Genomic DNA, 18,629 nt, shown 5'->3' on the forward strand with positions numbered 1-18,629 from the left:
CAACCTTTCCCACCCCCATTTTTAATTTTCTTGGAGGAGACATGGAAAGAGACATAAGACATCTTTGTGGGCTGAGCTGTCAAGGGGGGGGGGGGGGGGTGCAGTCCAATTAAATGTTGCACTCATATCCATATGAAAGAGCAGCCCAGTTTAAGTTACACAGAATGGGGACCACTGTGTGACTGAGGGGTGAGTCATAGCGTCTTTATAATTGTGTAAAGTCTTTCATCCAGGGTGGTCTGCTGACCAGGGACAGGGAAGATACATGGTGACCTGTACCCACTGATACAGTCATTATCGGACACATACTTTCTCCAGTGTGCACCATACTGATTGCAGGGCAGCTCCTGAGACCGACCACACACACACACACACACACACACACACACACACACACACACACACACACACACACACACACACACACACACACACACACACACACACACACACACACACACACACACACACACACACACACACACACACACACACACACACACACACACACACACACACACACACACACACACACACACACACACACACACACACACACACACACACACACACACACACACACACACACACACACACACACACACACACACACACACACACACACACACACACACACACACACACACACACCTCTCTTTGTGTAGGGGCTAACAATGGGCCTGCAGTGAGGCTTAAGATGCTCAGACTGCTACAGCATCAGTCACAACAGTGTGTGTTTACACCGTAACAAGACTTTGTAAAAGCCTGTGGTGCTTTTAGGACATTTTGTAATAAGTCCTCAGGAGTGTGTCTGAAGCGTGGTACACAATCCAAATAATGCAACAAGCCTTACCCCACTATACTCACTATATCTACCACCGAGACACAAACTATGGATGACAAGAATGAATCATTATTTCAGAAGGACTCAATGTGGTAAATTGTGTTTAAATGTGTAGTTTGCAAACATTTCAAGCCCAGGGTTTCCTGCAATGTTTTATTTCAGTCAATATAAACATTAAAAATGTGCTTATATCCTTTTAAGGCCACCTGCTACCAAGTTAAATGCTCACGAGAGGATATGCGTCACAATTCCAGGTGGCTTATAACCACTGCTTAACAATTTTCTTGGGGAACCCCGGTAAGCTAACTAAAGTAAGTAAAGACAACAATGTCAAAGTTACCATGCCTAAAGAATGAATGTAAGATATTCCACTTTTTTATAGTAAAAAAATAGTAAGAATAGGGCACAGTTAGATCTTGGAAGAGTAGTCGTCTTCATATTTCTCAAACTTGCAGTAATCTGCTTTTTCTGGGACACAATGGAAAGCATTCCTTTTTTGTTTTGGTTGAACTGACTCCTACAAGCAAATGACTGCTTATAAATGAGAGACACCCGTAAGAAACTTCAAAAAAAGGCCTGCGCCAGAGGAAGCCATCTAAAAGAAACGCAAACATAAAATGTAATATTGAAAAGTTCACATAACTTATAAATAAGAAAGAAAAAAATAGTCAATTACAAGTTCATTCAGCTCCAGCCATATGAGCTTTTGAGAAAATGATGCACACAATGGAGGAGTCTTACCGGGGCCTCGTGAATACCCAAATCTTATTTTGGTTTTTTTTACGCTGGAAATCTGCAACAAGATATTCCACCACACCGTGGCTAGCTTTTGTGCTTGAACTGCTGGACGACAATTAAAACAATACCCTGGAGAGTACATGTTCATTACAGGATCGGGCGATGGGGCATTCCAAGGAGGGATTGAGGGAATGAATAGATGTGAATTGTGATGGATTCATTTGTATGCTCGCTGGCAGGCAGTCAAGACCCACTCCAGAGTGGGGATCAGTGAGAGAGAGAGAGATGGAGAGCCTAGGACGGGTTACCATTGAGGGCACAGTGGTGTCATCTCACAACAAATACACAACTCACATGCACGCACACACAAACACACACACAAACAGGAGAGAGGGGGTGAGGGGGTAGAGGGGGGCTCGGTAAGGAGTCTCTCTTTCATGCCGATCTTTTGTCTCTCAGTAATGTCTGGTATGCCGGGATACAGGCTTTTGCTCAATGACCTGATTTTCTATGGGCCTGCAGAGGCATCGGACTGCCTGTGTGTGTATATGTGTGCCCGCGATTGTGTGTCTGTGAGTGTGTGATGGTGATCTGCCTGCGAGCCCTTCCTTTGGATAAGACGCAGGACTAAGCCGGTGCAGACAGACACAAACTGAGAGAGATCCAGCCAATAAGACGGCAGGAAGCACACACATACACACACAGCACACACATAGTACACACAGTACACACAGAAAGCCTTGCATGAAGTAAACAAAAAAAGGCCTCGAGTTCCCAGAGCACGAAGACAGACATAATTGGATGAGGAAATATTCTGTGGGGAAACTGCATTCGAGTCAGCACAATAATTGCAGGCCAAGACCTGGCTATTGCAGTACATGATCGTTTTATAGGTTTACCAGTTGCAGGATATCGGAAAAACGAAAACAACCATCCACCTTCTATTCAAAACAAACAAACCAGTTTTTGGAGAGACAATATTCGATGATTCTGATGTTGGGAGAAAAAAGGCATCCGGAGGAGCATTTTAAGTTATTATCTTAAAAAGGTGCAATGTGTGCGTCAGAGAAGTGAAGACATTCTAAGGTATATTCTCTTAACTGAATACACAAACTTTCCTCACAGGAACATTGGGTCCCTTGAACACTGTTTGAAGTTAGAAAGCTACCTTAAAAGTTACCGTCTCACTGTTGTTTACAGCAGCAGCGCCCACAATTGTGTTTACAAACATATTCTAGTCTCACGTTTTTGTTTGAAATATATATAGTTTTAATTGATGATAGAATTACACATAGAGAATATGTTGTGTAAACTTACTGCAAGCTCTGCAAATGTAAACAAATCCACCTCCCCTGTAAACTGCATAGTGCACTTTCTATTCCCGCTGTGGATCAAATATATAGCAAAACACTAAATGGACACAATTCTAGTCTGTCCTAGAAATGTTTTGGGACAACCTACCTTGTCTCTGAATGAAGATCCTGAGCAGTGGATGAGCCGTCGACACAGCCTTGCAGAAGTTGTCGTCGTTGTTGATTGGCAGCAGGTCACCATGGATATCAGCGTAGCCAATCATCACCTCCATGTTGGCGATGCGGTGGATGTGCAGGATGAGCTTGTAAAACTCCTCAAACTTTCCCGGCTTGACCCGGTCGACTGAGAAGCGGCGAAACTCTGCCCCATACTGTTGAGAGGGGAAGGGAGATCAAACGAGAGAGGCCATTAAAAAAAGGGACAAAGACAGCCACATAGACAGAGACAGAAACAGGAAAAGGAAAAACGGGATGTCCCAGCCAGGCCTCATGCGCTTATCTAAAACCATCTGACTGGCACACGTAAAAAACGAACAGGGTGGAAGTCCGCTGAGTTCTGTCACACTGGCGTTTCCTGACCTTTCCACTGCAGAACTGTTTTCAGCACAGCCAAAACAAGACAATACTTTAAACATTTGCGTATCCCACTCAAATATGGACTCCTCTCAAATGTAAGAATGTGTTACTTTTCTTGGTCAAACATTTTGGTAAATAGATTTTTTTTTTTTGGCGGTTATTGGCCACAAAAATATATTTTATGACTGTTATCATCACCAAAAATGTTATAATATGTGGTGCACAAAACTGAAGCCGAGCTAGCCGTTTTCTTCACCTAATAGTTAATTAGTGAGAGGGTTTTTTGGTACCTTTAGAAAGAGTCATGCTAGCCTTGCCTGTGTCAGAATTAAACTATACTGTTAACTGTATGTTCTGGGGTACAAACATGAGTGATATCAATCTTCTCATCTCAGTATATCAATAAAAGGTGAATTATATCTTACATCTATGTGTATATCGGGATCTAAGTGGTTAAGCAACTCAGCCAAAAAAAATTCCTGTTACAAAGCCTGCATTTGTGTTTACCCTGCACGCCGAGATCCGATTATTACACAAAACAATCGTCAGCTGTGCATTACATGTAACTTAGGAAATGGCAGGAAAAGGGTAAAAGGTTGCCGTACAATAGAACAATACAGGTGGATGAGTTAGCACACTCAGTAGTACATGTGAAAGGACAGTGGTAAGGCTGCAGCCCCACCATCAAACCCACCCACCATCAACGCACAAGGGCAGTACTAGTGCCAACGATCGGGCCAATGAGAGCGTGGCTGGGGGTCACGGTGGGGCCATCATGTGACTCACAGACAAGAATGGACTTGAGGAGGAGGAGGGATACGAGCATGGAACAAAAAAGCTCAATAAAAGCCATGACAACAGACAAACTGCAGTAGCACTGGTGTGAGTCACAGGGGTGATTTGTAGACTGAGAGGTGCATAAACCAGCTCTGTCATTTAGAAGATGACATATGAATATAAGAGGATGCGTCTTGAGGGGGTGGGGGGTGGGGTCAGTTTACTGTCAGATTCACCAGAAGCAGAACCTGCATTTAGAAAAAAAGCTTGGCACCCAACTCGGATCCAAGTTAATAAAACTCAAGATAGATCTTAAGATGACACAACAAGCAGACAAACAGGTTCGCCAGTACTCGGCAGGTGTTTAAGAAAGGGAAACTTCCGCGGGAATGCGACTGTCATCAGTACTGTCAAGCTTAAAAACAAGTCCCACTTGACTTCCTGAAACGCTAATTACAGGTCTTGCTTATCAGTAAGCGCTGTCATTTCTCTGAATCCGAAATGTTCTCTCTGAGCTCTTGCCTGAGTGATCAGTCTGAACATTGTGTTTTTCACCAGCGCTGCTCGGCCCTCTGGTGCGAGCAAGTCTGAACACGGTAATGATTAATGACGGGGGCCCTTTTGACTCTGAACCCAAACCTGAGAAGAATTCATCACTGGGAGCGTGACATCACCTGTCCCGCTGGCCAATCGCAGCTAAGGTGATGTCAGCAGGTTGAAACTTGTCTGGAGACTCCTAAACTCTCTCACACACACACACACACACACACTGGAGAAAATTGAAGATAACCGATTTCTGTCCGCCTACACCTGCTTTGTCCCTAATGCTCACTAAGTGCAGGGACAACTCACCTGAGAAAATCACCTACAGGCTTTTGGCTTTTAAGAAGCCTACTGAGCAAACATTCAGCGCAATTTCTGCTCAAAATGAGTCATGGTGAAATGGGTCAAGCCTTAAACGGCAAAAACTTGAAAGCCCGGCTTCAATAAAGTAAAAGGCAGGAGGGAGTAAAACAAAAACAATCCCACCCAACCCCCTACATTGCTCTGTCTCCGATAAGAGCTTTTCAAGTGAGTGAAACCAGCTCCTGGCCATGGCTCCATGACAGGCAGCCAGACACCTCCAGTGCTATCCCTGATAAGCTTATCATTGGAGCAGTTTCCCCCGAGAAAAACCAAAAGGGTATGATAACTGAGGCATGTTACTACGCAGGGAAAAAACAAAAACAAAACACCAAAGCACCAATGTGGCAATCGAGTGAATGCTTAACTTCAACTTTTATTTTCTCTTGGGACTATATATTTCGAGGGGTTGCTTTCTTTAAAACGTTAATCTGGTAAGGCTGTATGTAAGGTTGGCATCCAGGGCATTGGGATATAAATGCTCAGTCAAAGGCAACTACAGTTAGTCCATTCCTTGCTATGACTAAGCACTTCTAGATTTAACTAGTTATTATGTGTAGCTGGCGTCACTGAAAATGTTTGTTTCATAAAAGGATGAAGGAACAGTTTTCAATCCACCATCAACTGGGCATCTGACAAGGCTGAACACATGGATTATTATCATCTGCATTACTATGAAACAGAAGAATTTGAGTGGCATTCGTGGTTCCCGATAGAGCTGAATCCTTGGCTGCCATTTTTTTTTCATTGCTTGAAAAACAATAGATAGTGGAAAGAGATGACACTGATGGATACTGATCAGGTACATCTGATCTATAAAGGGAAACATGTGACGTTGTGTCAGTGACGGTGAGTCAGATCTGCTTTAAACCTGCAGCCATGCAGCTCCTGGCTCTTGAGTCCCACCCACAAAACAATCTCCTGTCTGTCTGTGTCTGTGCGTGTGTGCGGGACAGAAACGAAACCCACACTGCCTCTGAACCAAAACACACGATGCTGTATAGGTAGCGATGCACCGTTCCACTTTTTTCCAGCTCCGATCCCATTCCTTCACCTGGATTTGGATATTTGCCAATACTGATCCAATTCCAATACCAGAGATCTTTCTTTATTGATCATTGTTGTTAGTTCTGTTGTTGGTTTTATTTGTAAGGTAAAATGAGGAAAACACCATGCATCATTCAAATTAAAATAGTAAAAAGTTCCCATACATGAGTTCAAAAGCATATATCAGAATTTCAGAGGGTGTATTTGCAAGTTGACAACTCCCAATTAAAGTGAGAGAACTGTGTAGAGAAATAAAGATATACGCTATCAAAAACCCAATCAAATAAGTTAAAACAGCAAAAGCGGTAGCTTCCTAAATTTGAACAGGACAAATCAAGTGGGCTGTTTGTTAATTCAGCAGCATCAACTGTACATACACAACAGCTTCATTGAGACACTGTGAAAAGAGACCTGGATGAACCTAATCAGACTATGGAATATGGATTGCTGACGTCAGTCCGATATCTAAGTAAATTATGGCAGTAGGTGCACCAAATACTGATATTGGATTGGTCCCATCTCTAGTTGTATAGGAGGCATCCCAGAACACATGTAGCCCTTATTTTCTCTTCTCTTCATCCACATCAGTGTATCTGTCACCTTTCTCGCTCACAGAATTCCCCCAAGTCAAGGATACCACTCTGAAACTGGACAGCCCAAAACTAACCAAAAAAAGTTATGGATTTGGTGAGTCACCTCATCCCTTGGTATGTGGACTGAGACTCAGGATGTCATCTCATGTGTGAGCAGCAGACACAATCCTGTGTGCGCTGGTATGTGTTAAACACACGTGGACATACCTCTCTGCATTGTTCATCACGTTAATGGCATTCGGAGAAACATGTTGGGTATTACGAAAATAATTCCTTTCGAGGCTGTGGCATAGGATTATAAATAGGTCACTTTGTGCTCCATGATTGGACACAGTGCCATGTGTTTTGGTCTGCTATGATTTTCACTTTGCCACACAAGCTCCATAAATAGCTGTCAGCCCTTTACCAGACAAATAAAAAACATAAGTCTACTTTCTCTTAAGACAGTTTGCTTGACTAAAATCAATTAGACTGAATGTAGTTCATTTATTGGATGAGGATTGATATATGGTTCAAGTAATGTTATGTGTTGTGTATAAATGTTTGGTCTCCAGTACATAAGTCAAGAATTAGTAGTAGACTGTGATCATTTGGGCTACTTTGCTGGTGAACCTAATTTATGCAGCTATTAGCCCTCTCAGCCTCTCACAGACAACTCAAAACAACTACGAGTGGGCTGGAACTATGTAGCAGAAACCCCCGTTGATGAAAGCATCTTATGTTGCAAAAACATCCGATCTGACAGACAAATAGTGTCTCATTGTAACAAATGCTAAAACGCCGTGTTGTTGGGAAACAATGTCAAACCAGTTTTTCCCCCCAATCGGTTCGTGACAGAGGGAGAGAGAGGGGGGGGGGGGGAATCAGCCAAATCAGCACTATCTGCATGAAGACTAATCCGCACAAATTAGAGAAACATGCACTAACTACAACGTTCGGGATGCCGTTCTTTGCTATCTTTTTTATGTTGCCATGATAGCTTTGACGCTCAGAGGAGAAAATGTGTGTCGGTGGTTGCACACAGTTTGTCCTAGCAGCTCCTATAACTCCAGCTCCCTTACGGGACGACCATGTGAACTCTCTTATTTTCTTTCTCCACCAAATAAATCCCAATTTAGAGCCGACGGAACCACAAAAAACACTCACCTTGCTCTTCACTTCCACGGCGTTACAATCCGACGTTCGCAGAGGTTGCGATCTAGTAAAGCTCCGATTCATGTTTTCTGTTTGTGTGAGTGTGTGTGGGATTGCAGTTTAAGAAAAAAAAAAGTTCAGCCGCCTTTGCCCACAGAAAGAGGGGCTCTGGTCCCGGGGGTTCGTGGTATAAAAGTCCTTCTTCTGTGTTTTCCACTAGAGAAGTTTGTGTTCGTCTTTTAGTTAGATCGCCTCCCGGAGTTTGGTTGGTTTTCACTGCTCTCCGCCAGATAGAAGGGAGGACTTTGAGGCAGAAGAGAAGGTGAGCGACTCGGCGCGTTGACTTGGGAGTGTGAGTTAAGTTTTGAAATGACATCAGCCCTCCTAAAAAATGGGATCCTATGAGGCCTTCACGTACCACTCGTAATCCGCCCCTCTCCACAGTCAGGACTCTCTAGTAGGCCTACTAGCCCGATGAGTTTAGATAGCCTACTTAAACTGCTATTGAAAAAGGCTACATAATGCAGGTATGCCTACATAAAAAGACAGTGAACGATCAGGAATGAACACAACAATCTTAGTTATTTAAATGTAGGCTATCATAGGCCTATGCCTACAAAAAAGTTAGCCTATTAGGCTAAGTAGCCTATAATGTAGGCCTACTAAATGTAAAACTGTCGTCCTCTCCCCACCACACTTTAGGCCTATTTGGGCCGCAAAATAATTGAATTAAATTAGGTAGCCTAAATCATGGCAAATCTGCCATATTTCAACGAGCATATTTTGATAAATAGCCTATGTGAAGCATAATAGGCCTAGGCCTATCTAAAATTAGCCTACATAGCCTACACACATTTTCCAAAGCAGGCCTATGAATCAATAACAACCTAGATTAACAAAACCTCCCCACTCCTATACATAGATTGTTTTCTGGTTGTAGCCCAGCCTTTTTAATGCTTCACCAATAGTTTTAATATTTCCGATAGTACCTGAAAGTAGCACTACGCACACTGGTCCTCCGGTGCGCCAGAGGACGCATTTCTCATCAAAAACGTTTCCAAAAGCTTCCAACGTTTCTTGTTAAAATGACAGATAGTTGATTTTAAAGGAAGATGGTGTAAATTGGTATAAAGTGCAGCACTTAGGCCTACCTATTAAAATGTTATTGACATACAGTAGTTTTAGTTAAGCATTGCAAAACCAACCTGTGCAGAAGCATATAAGCAAGCATCCAATCCAGTGTGGTTGCTGTGATGAATGTGTGTGCCGAAATAGACATTTCCCCCTATTAATGAAATGTTACAAGTTTGAAAGACAGAGAAAACATAGGCCGACAAGCAGGCAACTCTTTAACACTCTCTTAATACTTTAATATGGAAGAAAAAAACATGTAGTAGCCTACTTCTAGGAGTGATAGCTCAGTTTTTTTGTCCAACCCCCAAACAGGATCTATGTAGGCAGGCCTATAAAGCAGTCATGAATATGGTTATCCCAGCTTGTTATCTTTCAGTAGCTGCTCAACTTGTCAGACTGGCGTGGTGGATATAGGCCTACATTAAACTGCAAAATGAAATAACCTTTGCATGTATAGGCCTACATATTTTTTTTCTTTTCTGCAGTGATGTAACATTAAAATGTCACCTACTTCTGATTACAGCAAAGGTTTTACTAGGGCTTATGTTGCAATTTTTGCAGAAGGTAATCTGTAACAAACCATTTTCAGAGGTTCCACTTCTGGGCATCAGCCCACATAGCTTCTGAAAAGTCAACCATAAAGTGCCTGATTGTGACTGGAACATGACTGATAAATGTTGCGGGTTATTTCTTCTTCTTTTATAGTGTCAGAAGCTTTGGGTGAAACATAGGGCGATCAATATCTCCCTGACTGCTGTCTGTCCTGCTTCACAACATTCCTGGGCCCCTGAACAGGAGCTGCACAACAGCTGCTGTTTGCAATGCTCCCAGTAGCTACAACCACTGCTTGTTTACTCACCACAGGAATGTGATGACCAGTTAGAAACCCACTATGTGTAGGCCTACAACACTGTCACATGTTTCAATGCAACTTCACACCGAAAGGTATACCAGTGTTTCCTCTGTGCTGCTGCTGGTACTCTGGTAGTATTTATAGTTTGGATCAATATCCATGTTTCTAGTTCCAGTAATGGTTGCGGCGCTCATATTTTTTCTTTTGAGGACTACATCTCATTTATCTTTTTCTAGTGAAATTGGAATCAAATCGACTGTTACGTTTTAATTTCTGACTGACTTTTTATCTAGATCAAATTAATACGACACTGCATTTTAATTTGAACACCTAACATGGAGAGACTCACACTACTATGATTACACCTCAGGATGTGTCCCATCTGTGAAATATGAAACAGTGTGAGGTGCACGCAAGATTTTTGATGCGATAAAAGTGATTTGAGATGAAAGCATTATATAAAGTGTTGAAACTGTGTCTAGTAAAATTTTATATATTCTATGTGGTTGATGGGGAAACTCTTGTCAATTTGATCGGGCTTATGGCGCCCACCCAAGGCCAGTATCAGGATTAGCACATGCCCCCTTTGGTTCCAAACCTGGGCATGGTTTGAAGTTTTAAATTATTCCTATACAATTAACATTATTTCTGATCAGTCTTTGGAAGACAACATGTAATGTGGAAACCTATCCATATTTATTTTTTAAATTTTAAACAGAATTTCTGAAGCATTTGGGAATGGAGAAAGCTTTATATGGCACCTGTACTGAAACGTTAAGACTTTCCGTCATCCATATTGTTTTTGTGAGAAATAATAATTGATAAAATTTCATTGTATGCTCAGATGTCCCACTGAAGTTGTGGCTTCTAGTTTGATAATCGTTCAAATGGAAATAATTCTGCCTTCGAGCCAGGGAAAATCCGATCCAAGATCACAGTGGAATCATAAATGAAAGAATAAGAAAATTATTAAGATAATTTTAGTAAAAAAAAAAGTACAGGAGTGTGTTTTCAACCTGGACAACCTTTTCCCGAACCTTTGCTGCCATTGGGTATTTCAGTGTATACAAATACAAAATAACTGCGGTCAAGAAAATAATAAAATTACGTCAAAGTTGACTTCAAATTTGAATATTAGTCCATAAATCTCAAATAATAGTCAATGTAAACCTACTACAGAGAGGCAGGGCAGAGCCAACGAAATTGGCACTATATCACAACTATGTAGAACATGTTTGTATATGAATATACAGTATGTAAGTAGGTGTAGCCAGGCTTTCATAATGTTACACAATGTGAGTCATTTTTTTCTCCTCCCTAATACAGCAATCCCACACATAACCAGCAGAGGTCAGCACACAACCATGGAAAGCTCATACAAAAGCTTCTCTTTCAGGCTTTGTCAGCCATTGAGAGTGCTGACACAACTGTTACAAAGCATGTTTCTTTAATAACAACCTTAACATGTCAGGGGGGCAAAATATAAAACAATTTATGTTGAATATTATTTTAATTATGCCAAACCTTTAGTTTTTATTATATCTAAATGTAGGCTTCACTGGGACTAGGAAGTTATTCTTAAACTTTTACAGTGAAGGGCCTTCTGATGGTTGGTGAAAAAGGGTTTAACTACCATTTTTAATGAAGTCTCCCCTGTTCATCAACGAGCACTGATTTAGAATCATAGGGTGTATGTGAAGGAGTGATTGAATGAGTTTTTTTACCGACATATTTGTGCTGCACCGGAAAACAAAGACAAGGACAAAACAGACAAAGAGAGAGAGAGCTAGAAGAAGAAGGACAAGATGGGAGGAGAAAAAAATGGAAATTAAGGAAATAATTAAGAATCAAAAGAAAGAAAATAGACTAAACACAGGAAAGGAAAAAAAGAAAGGTAAAAAGATGAAAGAAAAACCTAGTTAATCATTGCATTCGGAGGGCAACTCTCCCTCGCTCCACTCCAACCCATGAGACGCTGTGCTTTTAATGAGGAACATTGGCAGACAGACACTTTATACCCAGAACTCATTGCAGTGTGTGGTTTTAATCCGCGGCTCCGCATGTCTGAATTCAGGTGGTCCTCCGGTTGGTAATGTGAGAGGAGGAAGATTACAGTCAGATGAAAAGATACTAGCCGTAATCCATCCGCTGTGTAAAGACAAAGAAACATGCGGTGCTGGTTAGTTTATGGGAGAGAGGGTATTTAGACCGACGGCAGGCAGCAGCAGTGTGCCAACCTATATAGAGTCAACCGGAGCGACAGAGAGAAGGCCCCTGATTCAACCCCTCTCCACTCCTCTCTGTTCTGCTCCACTCGCTCTCTGATTAAAGAGAAAAATGCACTCACGTACACATTATTGCCTTCATATGCGTGTCCGGGTGATCTCAGCATTCAGGTCATATTGAACAGACATGGGGGGGGGGGGGTTAACATAAGCAGAGCTACAGCCTTTCCCTGCGGATCCCACTGACTGAGTCAGTAAGGAAAAGTAATCCCCCTCTGTTTCCATCGCTCTGTCTCTCTCTCTTAAAGTAGAGTGGGCTATGTCTGTGTACGGGCAGAGAAAGAAAGGGCGGAGGTGGGATAAGAAAAAAATGAGGTAGAGAAAAGATTGGTGAGAGTCTGTGGGGGCGGAGGCAGAAAAGACAGACAACGATGTGAACACATTCAGCGTTGTTGTTGGCTCTCTAGAAGACGGTCACCTCTGTTACGGGGGCGACTTGGCTTAGTATTGCTGCTGACCACACATCTGCTGCCATTGGAGATTAAATAAAATAAAAAGAAAATCTACACACGAGATGCTGGTGACTGCCAGTACGACTACAGTTTAATGCTGCAATGAACACAGCAGATCTCAATGCTAAATCTTCTTGAGAACTCTGTGTCAAGACTTGATGGGGGTCAGCGGAATCACCCTGTCATTTAATGACATGCCTTCTCCATCTCTCTCCATCTCACCGTCTCATTCATAAATATCTAAATTTCAATACACTTTTGACCTACTTCAGGCACCTGAAAGTCTTGTAAGGCATGATACATGAAACTCAACATTGTATCCCTATTTCAACAACTTTGCCTTGATATAATTCTGCTTGAGCTGTATTTGTACCTTGCTTTGCACAAGAATTTCATGTAAAATGTAAAAATATGCCCATCTCCCTTGAGGAGTTCCTCAAGGATCCGTTTTAGATCCGCTAGTCTTTTTGATAAAGATGTTGACAAATACCTGCCTAAGACACATTTCTCCAGATAAGCCATGATCATAAATAACATGTAACAGCAAACGAGACCATCAGTGCAAAGAATGCCATTTTCTACATAGTTTTTCTTAATGCCTTTGTCATGGGTTCGCTTACCCAGGAACTACAGCTGGCATAGTAGAGACACTACCGCTTTTGTCCAAAGGGGGTGCAAGAATTAACAAAAACTGAAAGTTCCTCGGAGCACATTTTAAGGTTTTTTGGTGGATTTTCCTTTTGTTTGGAAGCATTCTTGTTGTAGCCTCCCCCCTTTTTTTAAGGTCAACTGAGATATTAAAGTGTATCGAGCATTGCACATAATGTAGACTTGACTTGGTATGCACTTACATACTGTACACAAATATGCACATAACCCCATCAGCATGGACCTACCACCACCTGAGGGTGCCATTGGCATACTGGTGGCTATACACAGACACACACTCAGGCACATCCGCAGACCTGTGAAATTGCTGCTTTCACTCGTTCTCTTTTTCTCACAACACACACACCCATATGCGCACAAACACACACACACACACACACACACACACACACACACACACACACACACACACACACACACACACACACGCATACACTTTCACACAATGCCACCTCTCACACGCCGCCGCCTGCTTAGTTTCAGTCTCTTACAGACGTTGCCTCTCGTTCACGCTGTGTGATTTGTGGAATCTTCTGATGTGTAAAGCGGCAAAGACCTGCAGCCTGATCTGGACTTTGTCACAGTTTGTGGACTCAGCAAAAGTCTACAGGCTGATGGAAGAAATCAGAGACTGTAAGGGATGCTTCGTCGCTGGCACTTAAAGCTGGGGTATGTGATTTCTGATTGGTCAAAATTAACATGAGCTTTACACTTTGACCAATCAGAGCGGGGCTCCGATTCTCTGTTCTTATTGGCTGTTGGGACTGTCCATTCACTTTGGCACGACTTTTTTGGTGTAGAGCGTGTCAGGGAGGGACCATAGGGGAGGGACCAAAGAGAACAAGTGGAGCGGCTGAGCTACTTGGATTCGAATCTCTATCCCAACTGCCATTTTCTCCCCAAATCCTCCACCCCAGCTTTAAGTACAAAATGAAAAATGGTTTTCAATTGATCTTTTTTTCAAGGTATAGCCGGAAAATCTACTATCCTGGCAAACGGGCAGCATCATCTTCCTCTCCTCAGTGTAAGTTGGTATGGTTACTCTATCAGTTTGGTTTCCTGGGAACTTTGTAAAAGAACATAAATAAACAATGGCCCTGCCTGATTCAGCAATAGTTCTATCTGATCCCCCTGCTGCTGACAAACAGCCCCATCATCATCCAACACACATGGCCTATTTTTTTCTTTCTTGTGACGGCGTGAGATGTGGAGCCACTCCTGGTTGATTCCTTCTCCCTCCAGAATGAAAACATCAGCCATCTGGTCCGGGGGTCAAAGGTCAAATCTCAGTCTGGTAATGAGGATGGCGTCGCTAGGGGGATGTAGCAGGGGTGTGTATGTGTGTGCGTGTGTGCGTGCGTGCGTTCGTGTGTGAGCCGTGCCGAGCGTGTCTGCTTCCTGAGTGAGCATTAAACATTAACGAGTCAGCTCTGTGAGTCTGGAGAAGGGCGAAAGGAGACGCTGCAAAGAGACAGCGCACAGTCACTTCAGACACACACAGAGAGAGAGAGAGAGAGAGAGAGAGATAGAGATAGAGAGAGAGAGAGAGAGAGAGACATGTGGCGGTAGACACATACATGCATGCACAAAACACACACAGGGACACAAATGCACAGAAAGATGGACTGCATGTGGATGCACTCTTCCTTCCAGTCACTCTCTCCTCAAAAAGCCCTTCTTCTTGTTTATTGACTCAGCCTTCCAACATTTGGTACATCAATAGCACTGGTCGATGAGAAAGAAAAAAGGCACAGAGGCTACTGCTGTGACAGCGGTGTTTGTGTATGTGTGTGTGTGTGTGTGTGTGTGTGTGTGTGTGTGTCTGCACGTTCACCAACCCTTTTCCCCACCCAACCCATTTCATCCAACACATCCCATAATTTGTTCCAGTTATTTTCCACAGCAACTGTAATCATTTCCTCTGGATTTTCTACTGGCACTAACTATAACATGCAGGTCTATAACAGGGGTAGGATGTTAGATAATACCAACAGGTCTCATTCAGCCTCTGAGCCACAGCCACCCTAATTGGCTGGAAATCACAAAAGGCCAATGGTGAAACTCGGCAGCATATAGTCAAGTACAGGGGGCTCAGAAGTAAACTGAGTTACACACTCACTTCCTTTTGTGCTTTGTTCTTCTCATGTGTGTCTGCATATGTGTGTGTGGATGCGTGTGTGTGTGTTGGTGCAGTTGCCATGGAGATGCAAAAGATACTGGGAATAATGAAATACCCATGTCTTCGACAGAAAGCCCACCTCTCGCACTATACCAGTAACCTTAAGGTGGGGTCTTTTCCCCAGAGCAGTTCAATCATAATACAATATACATACAGCAGAGGGTCCCTGCATACATGACAAGTGTTGGCGCAAAAGGGGATAAAGAATGGCATAAGGAAAGCAGCCCCTAACGGGAGCACATGGAGGTCGAAGGGGCAAGATTTGTCTTCCTCCGAAAACAATTGGGCATGTAACAGCAATGGAAAATGAACATTATTTACATTTAAAAAAAAATTAATCAGAGTGCTACACAGTGAATATGCTAAATAATGCTTTATAAAACCAATCAAAGTCACATATCATAAAGAAGTGGATCATTTCTAATCGTCACCTGAGGTACATCACAATGTTCTCAAAGTTTCAGTAGATGTGATTGTCTCTGGCCCTCTTTTTAATGTCATATAAACGGGCTAAATGCATTTCTCTCTATATACTGTATATTTAAAGGTTTACTGTTCCTTACAAAGATCTTCTGTGCTAATTCACTTGTTGCAATTCAGGTGGTAGATCTGGACACTTCTATGCCATATACTCTACAATGTTTAATGATTCACCTCCAACGTCTCTTTCCCTACGTTTTAGTGTACAATATCAGAGAACGCCTGGGTACATTTGTGTGTGATGTGCAATGTATTGATTTGTTATCCTTTAAAAGTGAAAGCGTGAATCTTTTGCTCATGTATAAAAACACTATAGAGCTATTGCTTTTTCTTTGCCATGAAGGCTGCATGTGCACAACTTGTCTCAGAATGTGAATACGGGGGACAGCCTGGTGAAATTAAAGATATAATTCACGATGTAAAAGATATTTCATAACCTCATTCTCTTTTGTTTTTACTGTGCCTTGAGGATAAAATCGAGTCTGATGCATTATTTCTTCCTTTAGACACGCTTCTCAGAGTCTCTGATTGTGTGTGTGTGTGTGTGTGTGTGTGTGTGTGTGTGTTATACAGAAAATAATAATACTCTATGGTACACACAAAAAAAATGCACTTATGCAGTTGCTTATTCTAATAAATACTATGTCATAATGGCAGGTACGGATTCGTTTTTGCTAGAGGTCCCCGGAGAAGACTTTTAAATAATAAATGAGGCGGACTGACTTTCTCGTGGCCATCGGATGTAAACAAGGACATCGCTGTAATGTTAACTGTACATCTCCCACCTCATCGTCTCAAGGGGGCGCTAAATGTCATGAGTAGGCTGAGGCAGGAGATGAGAGGGGGGGGGGGGGGGGTCGGTTGAGAACATTTATTGTACCAGTGACAAAGGCATCTTTAAAGTTGAGCTCACACTTTCTGTTATAGTTCTTCCATACAAAACCACAGACTGCATTGTAACTTTACAACTCCGGATGGTGCTTTAAAAATGACCTTATCCTTTCCTATGGGATCAGATCAGGGCTGTGGTGACAGTTCTGGCCACTCTGTCCTTCGTAAAAGCAGTTAACATTTTCTCATCACCACATACTTATATCTTATGCCATTTTATATAAAATAAAATACTTTATTTGATGTGCTGTATTTTGTCCTGAAAATGAATATACATTGAAGTCATACATTTTTATTGTAATTTGTGAACAGAAGTCAAAGACAATGTTAAAGTTCGAAGTAAGCGATATTTCTTTTGATAATATATGTGTTAAATCACTCTATATTCATACAGCAATCACTTAAACAGTATGCACAGTTCATAGCACAGGTGTCCCTGTCAATCGGCTTTACAGTAATTGCCAGATAGAATTTCGAGTAACCCGCTTGTTTTTAGATGAATTTAAGGTTGAGAGAATCCCAAATGAAATATAATATCCGTCCGGATCAGCTGCTGTAATTTAGACATGTTATCGGAATTCAGGGGGATTATGCATGGGTGCATTTTAATTGAAAGCATGCCCACGCAGCACAGAAACATTTTTGCTATACATGAAGGTTACAGTGAGACCGTGGGAAGTTCCCCATAGGAGACTGGGACTGGAGATGGGGTTGTCCAACGCAGACACAGCGTCTAGGCCCTGTCTTCCTCCCTACACCGGCAGTTAAGAGTGTTTATGCGAGCAGTCTGCAGCATGAGCGCGTCCCACATGGCTCCTTGATTGAAAGAAAACAACATCAATCTAGCACAGGCCCCAAGGCCTTTAAATAACCGGCAGGCTGTTTAGAGCAGAGATCCCATTCCCTGCCTGCTGCCGCTGCCACTGCAGCTCACTTTAGACACAAAACTGTACACAAACACACACTATTTTTCATCTCCACACAGAGACACACACACACACACACACACGCACGCACACACGCACACACATACACGCACGCACGCACAAACGCACGCACGCACGCACGCACGCACGCACACACACACACACACACACACACACACATTTATATACAGTATAGCTAACAGATCTTTTTCTTTCTGCCATAGTCCTACACTGTTTGAAACCTCTCTCACCCCCTCATCGTCTTCTCCTCCAGACCCTTCTACACACTCCCTCCTTCCCAAGTGCATTGTGGTCATTTTCATATATCGCCCCTGTGATGCTAAAATGTCAAGGTTAGAGTGTGCCAATTCTCGCACGCACACACACGCACGCACGTATGCACGCACGCACAAACGCATGCACGCACGCACAAATGCACGCACACACACACACACACACACACACACACACACACACACACACACACACACACACACACACGGCCAGAGGAGAGGGAGGGGAAGGGACTACCTACTCTGAATACAAGAATTAGTCAAGCGTGCATTTTCCTTCTCCCTTTCTTTGTCTCTCTCGTTCCTCTGTTGCCCCCTCTCTTTGTTAGAAGGGGCCTTTGGTGTGTGTGTGTTTGTGTGTGTGTGTGTGTAGGTGTGTGTGTGTGTGTGTGTGTGTGTGTGTGTGTGTGTGTGTGCGTGTGCGTGTGCGTAAACAAGAGAAAGAGAGTTTGAGGGGGGTGAGGAGTTGCAAGGAGTGTGAGTGGGGTTGGTCTGAGGTGTGGGCCGGAGTTTGATGTGTTTTGGTGTTTTTAATTTGTGCA

General features: G+C 42.7%; 1 protein-coding gene across 1 annotated transcript in view; it reads right to left on the reverse strand.

Annotated features, from left to right (window-relative positions):
* pard6gb (par-6 family cell polarity regulator gamma b) overlaps positions 1-8,268 on the reverse strand; it is a 31,354-nt gene extending 23,086 nt beyond the window's left edge. Inside the window, exons 1-2 of the mRNA XM_080045769.1 lie at positions 7,938-8,268; positions 3,044-3,266 (exon numbers count right to left, since the gene is read on the reverse strand). Coding sequence (XP_079901895.1) covers positions 3,044-3,266; positions 7,938-8,009 — 295 coding nt within the window. The 5' untranslated portion in view covers positions 8,010-8,268. The remainder of the gene's footprint in view (positions 1-3,043; positions 3,267-7,937) is intronic.
* Between the last annotated feature and the right edge of the window lie 10,361 nt (positions 8,269-18,629).

This window comes from Ammodytes marinus (assembly GCF_949987685.1).
Source record: "Ammodytes marinus genome assembly, chromosome: 17".
NCBI lineage: Eukaryota > Metazoa > Chordata > Actinopteri > Uranoscopiformes > Ammodytidae > Ammodytes > Ammodytes marinus.